We start from the raw sequence: 16,086 nt of genomic DNA on the forward strand, positions 1-16,086 counted from the left end.
CCCTTCCTTTTATGGCACTGAGCTGTGGCTCACACACACACACACACACACACACACACACACACACACACACACACACACACACACACACACACACACACACACACACACACACACACACACACACACACACACACACACACACACACACACACACACACACACACACACACACACACACACACACACACACACACACACACACACACACACACACACACACGGGGAGGGAAACTCAATAACCCTTTATGAGGGCTGCATTTCACGATAACGTCCATCTGACAGAGGTTATATAGTCCTGTAGTGAAGTGGATGAGAGATGGGGACTTTGATTTGACTATGTGTTAGTGGTTACCAGGACACACAGTATCAGGTTCCTAACTCACACATACACATGTAATCAGTGTGAAATGGCTACACTGTTACATTGATGATGTTGACCCAGATCACTGGTTGCTGTGGAGAAGGAGAAGGTCAAAGGGGGTGAGTGTAACCCATGTGAAATGGATAGCTAGTTAACAGTGTGCACTAGCGGCATTTCAATCGATGACGTCACTCGCTCTGAGACCTTGAAGTAGTTGTTTCCTTTGCTCTGCAAGGGCCGCGGCTTTTGTGGAGCGATATGTAACGATGCTTCAAGGGTGACTGTTGTCGATGAGTGCAGAGAATCCCTGGTTCGAGCCCAGTTTGGGACGGAAGCAAGACTGTTACACACACACAATTGATGGATAAAGTAAATTTGGGTGACAGTTTAACAATATGATGGCAGACACACACACACAGACGTACCTCCGTTGAGGATCTCTATAGAGTGGACAGTAGCTGAAGAGGTGAGGATGACCTTTCTGCCGTAACCAATGGTAACATGGTGGGCTTCACTGTGGCCGGGGGTCCATGGCTGCAGGCCGGGCTCCCTGTCTGGACACACTGTTGGATAGACCAATAGGGTTAACGTCATGACACATACAGATCTCACTGATCACTGATGTTCTGATCTGGCCCATAGTTTCCACCAACAAACACTATGCCAACATCCTATAATTCATTCATCAGTCAACGTCATTGATTGGACGGACAACAAACGGGCCAGCCAACCAGATCTTCCCCTGGGCTAATACAGATTGATTAATAGGTTCCAATCGACTGGTTTTCTCCATGAAATAACCCAGCTGAGAAACCATCGGACACAGCAGTTTGAGAGTTAGGTCTTGGAACTAGATCTGTCTGGGCTTTAGCCAAATCCTTTGTCATTCTCATGTCGTGTCTGACTCAAGGAGTTGGCTAAAGAACTAACTGTTACTGCAACAATGGGTTAGACAGCTAGCAGTATAGCTCTGGGGAGGCTGGAGGTTCAGAGAGAGAGAAAGAACAGTTCAGAGAGAAATAGAGAGAGGGAGAGAGAGAGAGGAAAGAGAGGAACAGAGGGGAGCGAGAAAGATAGAGAGAGAAAAAGATAGATAAAGAGAAAAAAAGAGAATGAGAGAGAGACATTTGAAATGTTTGTGAAATGTCTTTATTCTTTTGGCACTTTTGTGATTGTAGTGTTTACTGTTGATTTTATTGTTTATTTCACTTTTGTTTATTATCTACTGTACTTCACTTGCTTTGGCAATGTTAACATATGTTTCCCAAGCCAAAAAAGCCTTTGAATTGAGAGAGAGAGAGAGAGAGAGAGAGAGAGAGAGAGAGAGAGAGAGAGAGAGAGAGAGAGAGAGAGTAAAGGGAAGTATCTGGGGTCAACCAATAGGTTCAGAGTTCCTACTTCCTCTGTTCTCTGTGTGATCATGATGTGAAGGACAGTGGTCTGGCGATCTGCAACAGGCGTTGCACTACACTGGGCAATGACATCTGCATGCACACATACACACAGTATGCCACACAAATAAAACATGAACACAGGCAAAAACACAAACTTACGGAAGCCCAAGGCAAACAATAACAAGAAAAAAAGTAGACACTTGGAATTATCTCGTCCGAACAACTTGGTATATTGTTTGAACGACTTAAGCTCAAATGAAATGGGAAGCATTTTTTTAAAGCTCGTGAACGAGCCTGCTCATGCTGAAAATAGAATGCATATGAGTGAATGAAAGAAGACAGGCCGCGAGTGTCAACGGCATCCAAATCAAATCAAATTTTATTGGTTACATACACGTGGTTAGCAGATGTTATTGTGGGTGCAGCAAAATGCTTGTGTTTCTAGCTCCGACAGTGCAGTAATATCAAAAATTTTCACAACATATACTGTACCCAATACACGCAAATCTAAGTAAGGAACGGAATTAAGAATATATACATATATGGACGAGCGATGTCAGAGCGGCATGGACTAAGATTCGGTAGAATAGTATAGAATACAGTACATACATATGAGATGAGTAATGCCAGATATGTAAACATTATTAAAGTGACTAAGATACAGTAGAATAGTATAGAATACAGTACATGCATATGAGATGAGTAATGCCAGATATGTAAACATTATCAAACAAGTATGGCGTCATAGCGCTTCAAATTAGAATGCAAGGGACTAGGGACTGTGTCTACGCGAGCGATGCTGGTAAAATGAGCAGGTCAATGACATTGTAAAGGATTTAAAGGGATTAAAGGGTTTAAAGGGATTGTTATGATCTTCCCTATGCTAAGTAAACTAAAGAGGTAGTTTCAAATGGATTGGGTTTATCACACCTTATTCATATACGCACATACGTCCTCTCTCCACAACTCTCCCATCATTAACCACAGAGTATTTCCTGAGCATTCAGAGTGAACGGATAATAATATCATTCCCAAGGAAGCGAGGCCAAGTCTCGGCGTGCCTGGCAGCGGACATGTGGAAACGCTGACCTTAACGCTTTTCAGACTGTTTCATCAAAAAACACAGTGTACCCTGACTGAACTCTGTCTCAAATGACACACACACTGCCACACACACAGACAGCCAGCCACACACATACGCACACACACACAGACAGCCACACACACACTGCCACACACACACACAGACAGCCACATACACCACATACACAAGTGCACTGCTTTTGAGTGGAGCCACATAGGGATAGCCACATAAATCTCTGGTCAAACATAGGACATTATATTTAGGAGGTTTTGAATGCCAGGAATGATTTATAAACTGAAACAATGCATCCAGGACCTTCAAATGGACTGGATGCAAGTTTTCAATAGGGAATTGAACGACCCCTTGTTAATGGTGTGTGTGTGTGTGTGTGTGTGTGTGTGTGTGTGTGTGTGTGTGTGTGTGTGTGTGTGTGTGTGTGTGTGTGTGTGTGTGTGTGTGTGTGTGTGTGTGTGTGTGTGTGTGTGTGTGTTAGGGTTAACACGAAGCACTTGTAAAATATTGTGTGCTGTAGCTTGGAAAATAAACTAATGTGGCTCTGGATGACAACATAATGAAGTTTATTTCCAGTTAGGACGGTTTCCGTCAAGAGTGAGCTCCCGAGTGGTGCATACTGTAAACAACAACACCCCACAAAGCATACTGTAAACAACAACAAAACAACACCCCACAAAGCATACTGTAAACAACAACAAAACAACATCCCACAAAGCATACTGTAAACAACAACAAAACAACATCCCACAAAGCATACTGTAAACAACAACAAAACAACATCCCACAAAGCATACTGTAAACAACAACAAAACAACATCCCACAAAGCATACTGTAAACAACAACAAAACAACATCCCACAAAGCATACTGTAAACAACAACAAAACAACATCCCACAAAGCATACTGTAAACAACAACAAAACAACATCCCACAAAGCATACTGTAAACAACAACAAAACAACATCCCACAAAGCATACTGTAAACAACAACAAAACAACATCCCACAAAGCATACTGTAAACAACAACAAAACAACATCCCACAAAGCATACTGTAAACAACAACAAAACAACATCCCACAAAGCATACCGTAAACAACAACAAAACAACATCCCACAAAGCATACTGTAAACAACAACAAAACAACATCCCACAAAGCATACTGTAGCTATTGTCTATTTCTGCCCTCAACCACTAGCTCTCATTCTGTGAATCCCTATGGAAAGGCAGATGAGATGATTCTTTGAAGAAGTTGCCCTTAGGCAGATATCTAGGATCAGCTTTTCCTCCACGGATCTTAACCCTAACCATTATGGGGAATATGCTAAACTGAGCTTAGATCAGTGTCTAAGGGGATCTTCATCTTACTCCATTGGGCTCTACCAGTAGGTAGCAGAGGGTGTTAATAAACAACATCATGCATTCATTATATATATGTATATTATTTTTACAGTAAGTTTGACAATAGCACTGTTTAAAGTCTTTGTCATTATGTTGGTACTTCATGCTGTGTTTTAAGAGCACACTGACAAAAACAGCAGAACAGACACACACGCACACACACAGACGCACAGAAAGGCATGATGCCGGGTGTGTGTGTGTGTGTGTGTGTGTGTGTGTGTGTGTGTGTGTGTGTGTGTGTGTGTGTGTGTGTGTGTGTGTGTGTGTGTGTGTGTGTGTGTGTGTGTGTGGTCTATTTACAACTGACAAAATCAGCAGCATGAACACATGCCTCCCTCCTACTGCTCATGTTACTTTTCTGCCCTTTAAAGGGTATGTTGGATTATAGCCCAATCTGGCAACCGGAGGAAAGTCAACCTGGCAACTGAAGCTAGGCCTTCATGTTAGTGAATATACAGAGTAGCTTACTGTCAAAAACAAAAACACTATGGTAGGAAACAGCAGAGAGAGAAAGGAAGAGAGAGAGAGCGTGAGAGAGCACGAGAGAGAGAGTGAGAGAGAGAGAGAGAGAGAGAGAGAAACATTGCTTTGGCAATGTTTCCCATGCCAATAAAGACCCTTGAATTGAATTGAACATTTAACTGAGAGAGAGAGAGAAGGAAGGAAATGTAACTAGAAATATTTGTTATGTGTCTGTTAATATGAAAACCTGAGCCACTGGAGTCTAGCCATGGCTTTAGAGGCTGCCCTGCCGCACATAGACACACACACACCCACCCACCCACCCAGACACACCCACACACACACCCAGACACAGAGGGAGAAGGTGGAGAGGGAGATCCACTCTCCTTTCCTCACACGTGGCAGACACAGTTATACCTTCAATCGCTCAGACTGACCTACTTCCTCCTTCTCACTCCCTCCCTCCATACCGCTCCCACTTTCCTTCTCCTTACCTCTCTTCCAAACGTCCCCATCCCTCTCACTCCCTCGCTCTTTCCATCTCCCTCCTCTCGCTCTCTCTCCTTCCATTTCACCGCCTCCATCGTTCTCCCTCTACCTCCTACCTTCTCCTTCTATTACTCTGCCTCCCTCTCTCCCTTCATCTCTCTCCTCCATTCATCTCTCACCATTCATTTATCCTCCTTCATCCCTCTCGCTCTCCATCCTACTCAACTACAAAGGTCAAATACCTAAAAATTGTTGTTCTGCAGCTAGTCAGGGCCATGGTCCACTACAGAAAACTCTACCCTCTACCAGGGCCATGTTCCACTACAGAAAACTCTACCCTCTACCAGGGCCATGTTCCACTACAGAAAACTCTACCCTCTACCAGGGCCATGTTCCACTACAGAAAACTCTACCCTCTACCAGGGCCATGTTCCACTACAGAACACTCTAACCTCTATCAGGGCCATGTTCCACTACAGAAAACTCGACCCTCTACCAGGGCCATGTTCCACTACAGAAAACTCGACCCTCTACCAGGGCCATGTTCCACTACAGAACACTCTACCCTCTACCAGGGCCATGTTCCACTACAGAAAACTCTACCCTCTACCAGGGCCATGTTCCACTACAGAAAACTCTACCCTCTACCAGGGCCATGTTCCACTACAGAAAACTCTACCCTCTACCAGGGCCATGTTCCACTACAGAAAACTCTACCCTCTACCAGGGCCATGTTCCACTACAGAAAACTCTACCCTCTACCAGGGCCATGTTCCACTACAGAAAACTCGACCCTTTACCAGGGCCATGTTCCACTACAGAAAATTCTACCCTCTACCAGGGCCATGTTCCACTACAGAAAACTCTACCCTCTACCAGGGCCATGTTCCACTACAGAAAACTCTACCCTCTACCAGGGCCATGTTCCACTACAGAAAACTCTACCCTCTACCAGGGCCATGTTCCACTACAGAAAACTCTACCCTTTACCAGGGCCATGTTCCACTACAGAAAACTCTACCCTCTACCAGGGCCATGTTCCACTACAGAAAACTCTACCCTCTACCAGGGCCATGTTCCACTACAGAACACTCTACATGGTGGAGGTGGGGCGGTATTCTGACTTCAGATCATAATCTCATACCTGTAATAACAGCTGAATGACCTGTCCTAAACCCCTAATTCCTGTCATTACACAGTCATGGCATTCATAAGATCTGTAATATCTGCAGTACTGACCTGTCGTAAACCCCTAATACCTCTCTAATACCTGTCATAACACAGTCATAGCATTCATAAGAGCTGTAATATCTGCAGTACTGACCTGTCGTAAACCCCTAATACCTCTCTAATACCTGTCATAACACAGTCATAACATTCATAAGAGCTGTAATATCTGCAGTACTGACCTGTCGTAAACCCCTAATACCTCTCTAATACCTGTCATTACACAGTCATAACGTGCATAAGAGCTGTAATAGCTGCAGTACTGACCTGCCTGTATGATAGGCAGCACAGCCATCAGTAGTGGGACGCATGTCTTCATCTCTCAATGAGAAGTATGGATTACTGGCAGAAGAGAAGTTTTCTCCAGAGTGTGCACTTCGTAGGGCTTAATGTGGATTAGCAGGGGCTCACAGGGGGATGAGGCCAAAGGCACCTGCAATAAGAACAGATAGAAGACAAATAGTGTTAAACCAAGGCTTGGCATCATAACATGTGCAGACACACACACACACACACACGCACGCACACACACGCGCACACACACGTGCACACACACGTGCGCACACACACGATTGGTGAATAACATTCCATGGTGCCATGCTCTTTACAGTCAAGGCTTTTGAGGATTTGAAAACGTTGGTGTTTTAGACTCATCTTCAAAGAGTTAGAGGAGAGAAGTTCTCTCAGGATCAAAGACTAGCACAGCGACTAACGTAGCATAGCCACTGGGATAATAACAGTTATATCTCACTGCTTTTACACTAGTTATATAAAACACTTACGTAACAAGGAGGGAAAACCCTACTGTATGAGGACATGTACAGTGAGGGGAAAAAAAATCATTTTATAACATTTTTGACATGCGTTTTTCTGGATTTTTTTGTTGTTATTCTGTCTCTCACTGTTCAAATAAACCTACCATTACAATTATAGACTGATAATTTCTTTGTCAGTGGGCAAACGTACAAAATCAGCAGGGGATCAAATACTTTTTTCCCTCACTGTATGTAAGGGGTGCGTACTGGCGGTAGAGAAGTCAGGCGCAGGAGAGCAAAAACTGATTTACAACGGCGCAGTTTAATAATAAAAAAACACCGTTAACAGAACAATAAATCAAATGGGTACAAAACCCGTCAACCACCAGCATAACGTGCACAAGCACTTACAACAAACAATTCCGCATAAGGACATGGGGGGGAACAGAGGGTTAAATACACAACATGAAATGACGGAATTGAAACCAGATGTGTGGGAAGACAAGACAAAACAAATGGAAAATGAAAGGTGGATCGGTGATGGCTAGAAGACCGGTGACGCCGACCGCCAAACGCCGCCCGAACAAGGAGAGGGACAGACTTCGGAGGAAGTCGTGACAATGTATTACAGACTAAATGTTGGGCCCAATTAAATTGGCTGTTTCTTGCATTGTATTGAAGCAGTACCTGTTTTTACAAAGGTAAAAAAACGAAACAGTTATTATGGGTATTCAAATAAATGTAATTAAACCTATTACTGGTCGACTTCTTTCAGGTAGATGTACAGATGTGTTTAAGTAGGGTGGCAAAATTCCAGTAAGGGATTTCCAGAAATCCTGGTGGGAGGATTCAGGGTTTTCTGCTTATTCTGTGATCTTCCAACTAGGATTTCTGGAAAACCTGGGAATTTTGGGAAACCCTATTGAAGTAGATTTTGAACAAAGAACTTGCAGAAACATTTCTAAAGCAGATTTGATTAAATTCCAGTCTCTGTGTTCCTATTATACATTGGAGCCTGTAGTTGCTAATTAGTTTTTTGTCTGTTGTTTTAACCATAGTGGAGTAGGATACAGCAGATCCATTCCATTTACATGTTAGTCATTTAGCAGACGCTCTTATCCAGAGAGACTTACAGGAGCAATTAGGGTTAGGTGTGTTGTTCAAGGGCGAATAGACAGATGTTTCACCAAGTCGACTCAGGGACTCGAACCAGCGACCGGTTACTGGCCCAATGCTCTAATTCGCTAGGCTACCTGCCACCCCGACCCAAAATCAACACTAGGCTAAAATAGTGACCTTGTTTGTAAAAATTATTTGTAGATACATGAAGACATGACACACAGATTAAAAAATTACGTAACATAGATTTGTATAAGAGTTTTTATTCCATCTATCTCAAAGGAGGAGTTGTATACAGAGAGACAGAACGCAGAGAGAGGCTTCCATTAGTCATAGTGAGTATCCTCTTGTCAGAACTGGACCTGCAGACATAGAGGGGAGGTTGGGACTAAACTGGCCCCTCATCAATATTGGTGTTCTCAGTCCCACAATGCCACAGGGCAGCTGGTCCTGTTAGTCCTGCAGAGAGAGAAGAAGCAGAGAGAAGAAAAGATAAGGGTTAGTGTGTGTGTGTGTGTGTGTGTGTGTGTGTGTGTGTGTGTGTGTGTGTGTGTGTGTGTGTGGTGTGTGTGTGTGTGTGTGTGTGTGTGTGTGTGTGTGTGTGTACCCCACTAAAGGGGTATTAACAACACGTACATTCCTCTGTTCAAAACTGACGTGATGTTTTATCTGGGGGATCACAAACACACACACTCCAACACAATCTATAGACAGAGGTTCTACTGTATCTAGAACCAACATGTCTTAGAACCTCAGTCTATAGATTCTAAGACATGTTGGTCTAGATACAGTAGAACCTCTGTTCTACTCCGCTAGCCAGCACCTCACCTAAACAGGTGTTCTACTCCGCTAGCCAGCACCTCACCTAAACAGGTGTTCTACTCCGCAAGCCAGCACCTCGCCTAAACAGGTGTTCTACTCCGCTAGCCAGCACCTCGCCTAAACAGGTGTTCTACTCCGCTAGCCAGCACCTCGCCTAAACAGGTGTGCATTTCTTTCACCTCCAACACAGGGAATATTAACAGAACCTTAGTTCAGTAGCTGTCTACGCTGTAGTACACACACACAGTGTAGCGTCCAAGCCTGCTGGTTATGAGAGAGTTTATGGGCTCAGCGGAACTATGAAAGCAGAAGTTACTCTACGTCTCAGCACTGCTCTGTGGAAACACACACACACCTCCCACAGGATTAATAAAACAGGGAACTTCAGTGAGGGATTCACCTTTTTCTCTTCCTGAAGTACGCTCGCCACACACACACACACACACACACACACACACACACACACACACACACACACACACACACACACACACACACACACACACACACACACACACACACACACACACACACACACACACACACACACACACACACACACACACACACACAGAAAACGGGGTGGAGACAGGACCTTCAATGACCATCATGTCCTTCTAAACTAAAACCAGACCCACATGTCCTGTATAAACATCCATTAGCTCCATGTATAGTTTATAATAATATACTTCTGGGGTAAAACACAGCAGTATAAACCTACAACTACAATAAATAATATACTATTATGGTAGAATACCAAATGACAGACAAAGCAGGACTATTGTAGCAGTTGAGTCTTGTTAAAACCATGGACAGCTGGAGCTACAGAAGGTAATGTAGGTAATGTAGTTAATGGTATTTCACCAAAAACACTGAATATGAGAGGAACATGATCCCCCCAGAACTGTGCTGATGAGACACACACCCTAAAATCTACACCACGCCCTAGCATAACACACACACACACACACACACACACACACACACACACACACACACACACACACACACACACACACACACACACACACACACACACACACACACACACACACACACACACACACACAGACACACACAGACACACACACACACACAGCTTACAGACTGATGTATGGTCAATGCAGAGATAATTCCGATGTAGCAGTAATGCTATGCCTTATTGCAGGGTTCCCCAACTGGCGGCTCGCGGTCCACATTTGGCCCTCAGGTGATTTTATTTTTTTGTCTACAAATTGACCATCCGCTCAAGAAGAACTCATCATGAATCTAGCTGACGATCACTGCACTATTGTCTCTCAGAGGTCACAGCAATAAGATGCTTTCTCTAGACCAATCACTCAGAGGAAGCAGAGCTCACTGTCTGTGTTGAAACAGCTTTTTATAGTCACTAATCCTGTTCAATATACCCTACTGTCTGTCTGTCCCTCTCTGTCTGTCCCTCTCTGTCTGTCCCTCTCTGTCTGTCCCTCTCTGTCTGTCCGTCTCTGTCTGTCCGTCTCTGTCTGTCCCTCTCTGTCTGTCCGTCTCTGTCTGTCCCTCTCTGTCTGTCCGTCTCTGTCTGTCCCTCTCTGTCTGTCCCTCTCTGTCTGTCCCTCTCTGTCTGTCCCTCTCTGTCTGTCCCTCTCTGTCTGTCCCTCTCTGTCTGTCCCTCTCTGTCTGTCCCTCTCTGTCTGTCCCTCTCTGTCTGTCCGTCTCTGTCTGTCCCTCTCTGTCTGTCCCTCTCTGTCTGTCCCTCTCTGTCTGTCCCTCTCTGTCTGTCCCTCTCTGTCTTCCTGCGTGCCTGGACAAAGTGCAGTCTATTCCTCTTTAATACCACTTTAATTGAGAAATATATCTATATGACTCATATTGTGGGTGACATTTAGAAGAAATGTTCCTTCTTAGAAAGTGAGCTGGGCCTGGGCCAAACATGGAGTGGCAGCAAAGGCTTCTGTCAACAAGTAAATCCAGATGGAGAGATCCCTCAGAAGGCCTCAGGGCCAGCCTCAGTAGGGCCCACCGTAGCGGAACATTTCACAACGCAAAAGGAATATCTGTGTTCTGATTGGACGAGTTCACGTAAGCACCTTCCCATTTTCAAACGTTTTCTCTCTACTGAACAGGAGCTACCCAGATGAGCCTGAAGTGTATCATTCTGAACAGCAAGGGAGAAACTCAACACCAGTAGTCACCAACCCTTTGCTGTTCCTGGAACCCGTTCAAGTATTCTTGACATTAGTGCTGGGCTGGAACAAAAGCCTGCACACCTCGTACTGTAGCTTGTCCAACAACGGGGTTAGGTGACCACAGCTCTATAGTGCCTAGTCTTTCTCCCACTCAGTAAATGAATCAGGTGTGTTAGTGCTGGGCTGGAACGAAAGCCTGCACACCCTGCCTGTAAGCCTCTCCATTTATAGTGGTGCTGTAAAGTGTCTGCCTCCACAAGGGGTCCAGATGGCTCTCTCTCTCCATGTTTGAACAATACATGAGGTTAAACTATGTGATAACTCTATACAGCGGTCACCAACCCTGGTCTTAGAGTGGCTGTGCAGACATTTCTGTCCTCTCTTCCCACTACACACACACACACATGTACACACACACGCATGCATGTACACACACACACACACACACACACACACACACACACACACACACACACACACACACACACACACACACACACACACACACACACACACACACACACACACACGCATGCATGCAGGTCAGCACGCATGGAGGCGTTCAAGCAAGCAAGCACACACACACACAGTCACAGACAGACAGACACATATACAAAGCATGAATGTACAGACACACACAATCACTCTCTCTCCCTCTCTCCAGGGGTAACTGTACCCTACAGTCCTGTTCACCAGACACTCTTACATAACCCCAGTAACAGACCTACAGTATTGTAACAAGTCTCATAACCCCAGTAACAGACCTATTGTATCAAGTCTCATAACCCCAGTAACAGACCTATTGTATCAAGTCTCATAACCCCAGTAACATACCTATTGTAACAAGTCTCATAACCCCAGTAACAGACCTACAGTATTGTAACAAGTCTCATAACCCCAGTAACAGACCTATTGTAACAAGTCTCATAACCCCAGTAACAGACCTATTGTATCAAGTCTCATAACCCCAGTAACAGACCTATTGTATCAAGTCTCATAACCCCAGTAACAGACCTATTGTATCAAGTCTCATAACCCCAGTAACAGACCTATTGTATCAAGTCTCATAACCCCAGTAACAGACCTATTGTATCAAGTCTCATAACCCCAGTAACAGACCTATTGTAACAAGTCTCATAACCCCAGTAACAGACCTATTGTATCAAGTCTCATAACCCCAGTAACAGACCTACAGTATTGTAACAAGTCTCATAACCCCAGTAACAGACCTATTGTATCAAGTCTCATAACCCCAGTAACAGACCTACAGTATTGTAACAAGTCTCATAACCCCAGTAACAGACCTATTGTAACAAGTCTCATAACCCCAGTAACAGACCTATTGTAACAAGTCTCATAACCCCAGTAACAGACCTATTGTATCAAGTCTCATAACCCCAGTAACAGACCTACAGTATTGTACCAAGTCTCATAACCCCAGTAACAGACCTATTGTATCAAGTCTCATAACCCCAGTAACAGACCTATTGTAACAAGTCTCATAACCCCAGTAACAGACCTATTGTATCAAGTCTCATAACCCCAGTAACAGACCTATTGTATCAAGTCTCATAACCCCAGTAACAGACCTACAGTATTGTACCAAGTCTCATAACCCCAGTAACAGACCTACAGTATTGTACAAAGTCTCATAACCCCAGTAACAGACCTATTGTAACAAGTCTCATAACCCCAGTAACAGACCTACAGTATTGTAACAAGTCTCATAACCCCAGTAACAGACCTATTGTAACAAGTCTCATAACCCCAGTAACAGACCTACAGTATTGTAACAAGTCTCATAACCCCAGTAACAGACCTATTGTAACAAGTCTCATAACCCCAGTAACAGACCTATTGTATCAAGTCTCATAACCCCAGTAACAGACCTACAGTATTGTAACAAGTCTCATAACCCCAGTAACAGACCTACAGTATTGTAACAAGTCTCTTAACCCCAGTAACAGACCTATTGTACCAAGTCTCATAACCCCAGTAACAGACCTATTGTATCAAGTCTCATAACCCCAGTAACAGACCTACAGTATTGTAACAAGTCTCATAACCCCAGTAACAGACCTATTGTAACAAGTCTCCTAACCCCAGTAACAGACCTATTGTACCAAGTCTCATAACCCCAGTAACAGACCTATTGTATCAAGTCTCATAACCCCAGTAACAGACCTACAGTATTGTAACAAGTCTCATAACCCCAGTAACAGACCTATTGTAACAAGTCTCATAACCCCAGTAACAGACCTACAGTATTGTACCAAGTCTCATAACCCCAGTAACAGACCTATTGTAACAAGTCTCATAACCCCAGTAAAAGACCTATTGTTCCAAGTCTTTATACACAGTCAGACAGTGTACCTCAACAAAACGTAGTTCTTGTCCTTTGTGATACTGGCAGGCTAGGAATGAAGGATGACAGCACAGAGAAAAAAGAGGAGAAAAACAAGCTGTATCTGTCAATGTGTGAATACATTTAGCAATTCCATCTATCTACAGACTGTGATGAAATCAAGTAAACCACCAGTCTTCTCTAAGTAGTACTTATAACACAGTGCTGAAACTATACATTATCCACATAGTATGGAGCTGATTACAAGGTGCTGTATGATTCACTCAACAACTGCTTAACTGCTGCAACTACACAGAGCTGTCTCTACCTTGAACACAAGGATGGACGGAGGGAGGGAGGGAGGGAGGGAGGGAGGGAGGGAGGGAGGGAGGGAGGGAGGGAGGGAGGGAGGGAGGGAGGGAGGGAGGGAGGGAGGGAGGGAGAGGGAGAGGGAGAGGGGAGAGGGGGGAAGGGAGAGAGGGAGGTAGGGAGGAAATGAGATGAGAAATGAGATTTGGTTTCAGAAAAATATCATTTTGCTGCATACTGTACATACAGTCCTCACAGAGATAGCAGTCAACCTGATACGGGGGGGGTCAAGGTGGCAGAACTGGCTGGCATGACAGCTATTTTTACAAACACACCCACACACGCACGGACACACACACACACAAACAGACACACACACATGGACACGAGGAGCTTGGAAGTTTGAGAAGCAACCACCTACCACAGTAGTTTAAACCACACACACACACACACACAGACACAGACACAGACACAGCACACACACACACACACACACACACACACACACACACACACACACACACACACACACACACACACACACACACACACACACACACACACACACACACACACACACACACACACACACACACCGTGCAGTGTGTGACTTGTATCTGTGGGTGAAAGACATCATACTGTACGCTTTACCTTTTAATTTTCTCTCTCTCTCATTAATCCTGCTTTCCATAATAAAATGATGAAAGCTCCAAAGTGCAGCGGGGAGAAATGGAGAAGAACATGGTCTCATTAGTCAGAGGGGAGAAATGGAGAGGAACATGGTCTCATTAGTCAGAGGGGAGAAATGGAGAGGAACATGGTCTCATTAGTCAGAGGGGAGAAATGGAGAAGAACATGGTCTCATTAGTCAGAGGGGAGAAATGGAGAGGAACATGGTCTCATTAGTCAGAGGGGAGAAATGGAGAGGAACATGGTCTCATTAGTCAGAGGGGAGAAATGGAGAGGAACATGGTCTCATTAGTCAGAGGGGAGAAATGGAGAGGAACAAGGTCTCATTAGTCAGAGGGGAGAAATGGAGACGAACATGGAGAGGAACATGGTCTCATTAGTCAGAGGGGAGAAATGGAGAGGAACATGGTCTCATTAGTCAGAGGGGGAGAAATGGAGAGGAACAAGGTCTCATTAGTCAGAGGGGAGAAATGGAGAGGAACATGGTCTCATTAGTCAGAGGGGAGAAATGGAGAGGAACAAGGTCTCATTAGTCAGAGGGGAGAAATGGAGAGGAACAAGGTCTCATTAGTCAGAGGGGAGAAATGGAGAGGAACATGGTCTCATTAGTCAGAGGGGAGAAATGGAGACGAACATGGAGAGGAACATGGTCTCATTAGTCAGAGGGGAGAAATGGAGAGGAACATGGAGAGGTACATGGTCTCATTAGTCAGAGGGGAGAAATGGAGAGGAACATGGTCTCATTAGTCAGGGGAGAAATGGAGAGGAACATGGTCTCATTAGTCAGAGGGGAGAAATGGAGAGGAACATGGTCTCATTAGTCAGAGGGGAGAAATGGAGAGGAACATGGTCTCATTAGTCAGAGGGGAGAAATGGAGAGGAACATGGTCTCATTAGTCAGAGGGGAGAAATGGAGAGGAACATGGAGAGGAACATGGTCTCATTAGTCAGAGGGGAGAAATGGAGACGAACATGGAGAGGAACATGGTCTCATTAGTCAGAGAGGAGAAATGGAGAGGAACATGGTCTCATTAGTCAGAGAGGAGAAATGGAGAGGAACATGGTCTCATTAGTCAGAGAGGAGAGAGTAAATCAGTATCTAACAGAGCCTGGAGCAACGCAGCACAGTTCAATCTGAAAGAAGGAGATGAAAGAACAGAAATGTTAGTGTGATGAAATTAAACAAACGCAGCAGATACACGCACGTACACGCACGTACACACACACACACACACATACACACACACACACATACACACACACACACATACACACACACACACACACACACACACACATACACACACAGAGGAGATACACACACAAATGCAGCAGATGATGCAACCTACGAGCTCAGGAAACATTGAGAACTGTTTGAAAATGCTTCCACACGCACAATATGACATGTATCAATCAGCTGGTTGAGGAAGAAACAGACAGAC

The 16,086-nt window shown here is 44.5% G+C and overlaps 1 protein-coding gene across 2 annotated transcripts in view; it reads right to left on the minus strand.

Moving 5' to 3' along the window:
* LOC106587725 (cell migration-inducing and hyaluronan-binding protein) overlaps positions 1-16,086 on the minus strand; it is a 177,594-nt gene that overhangs the window by 99,502 nt on the left and 62,006 nt on the right. For both annotated transcript variants that reach the window (XM_045708740.2, XM_045708746.2), the window contains exons 2-3: positions 6,705-6,870; positions 790-927 (exon numbers count right to left, since the gene is read on the minus strand). In XM_045708740.2, the coding sequence (XP_045564696.1) occupies positions 790-927; positions 6,705-6,756 (190 nt within the window). In that variant the 5' untranslated portion in view covers positions 6,757-6,870. The remainder of the gene's footprint in view (positions 1-789; positions 928-6,704; positions 6,871-16,086) is intronic.

The sequence above is a fragment of the Salmo salar genome, chromosome 26 (genome assembly GCF_965601325.2).
Source record: "Salmo salar chromosome 26, fSalSal1, whole genome shotgun sequence".
Lineage (NCBI taxonomy): Eukaryota > Metazoa > Chordata > Actinopteri > Salmoniformes > Salmonidae > Salmo > Salmo salar.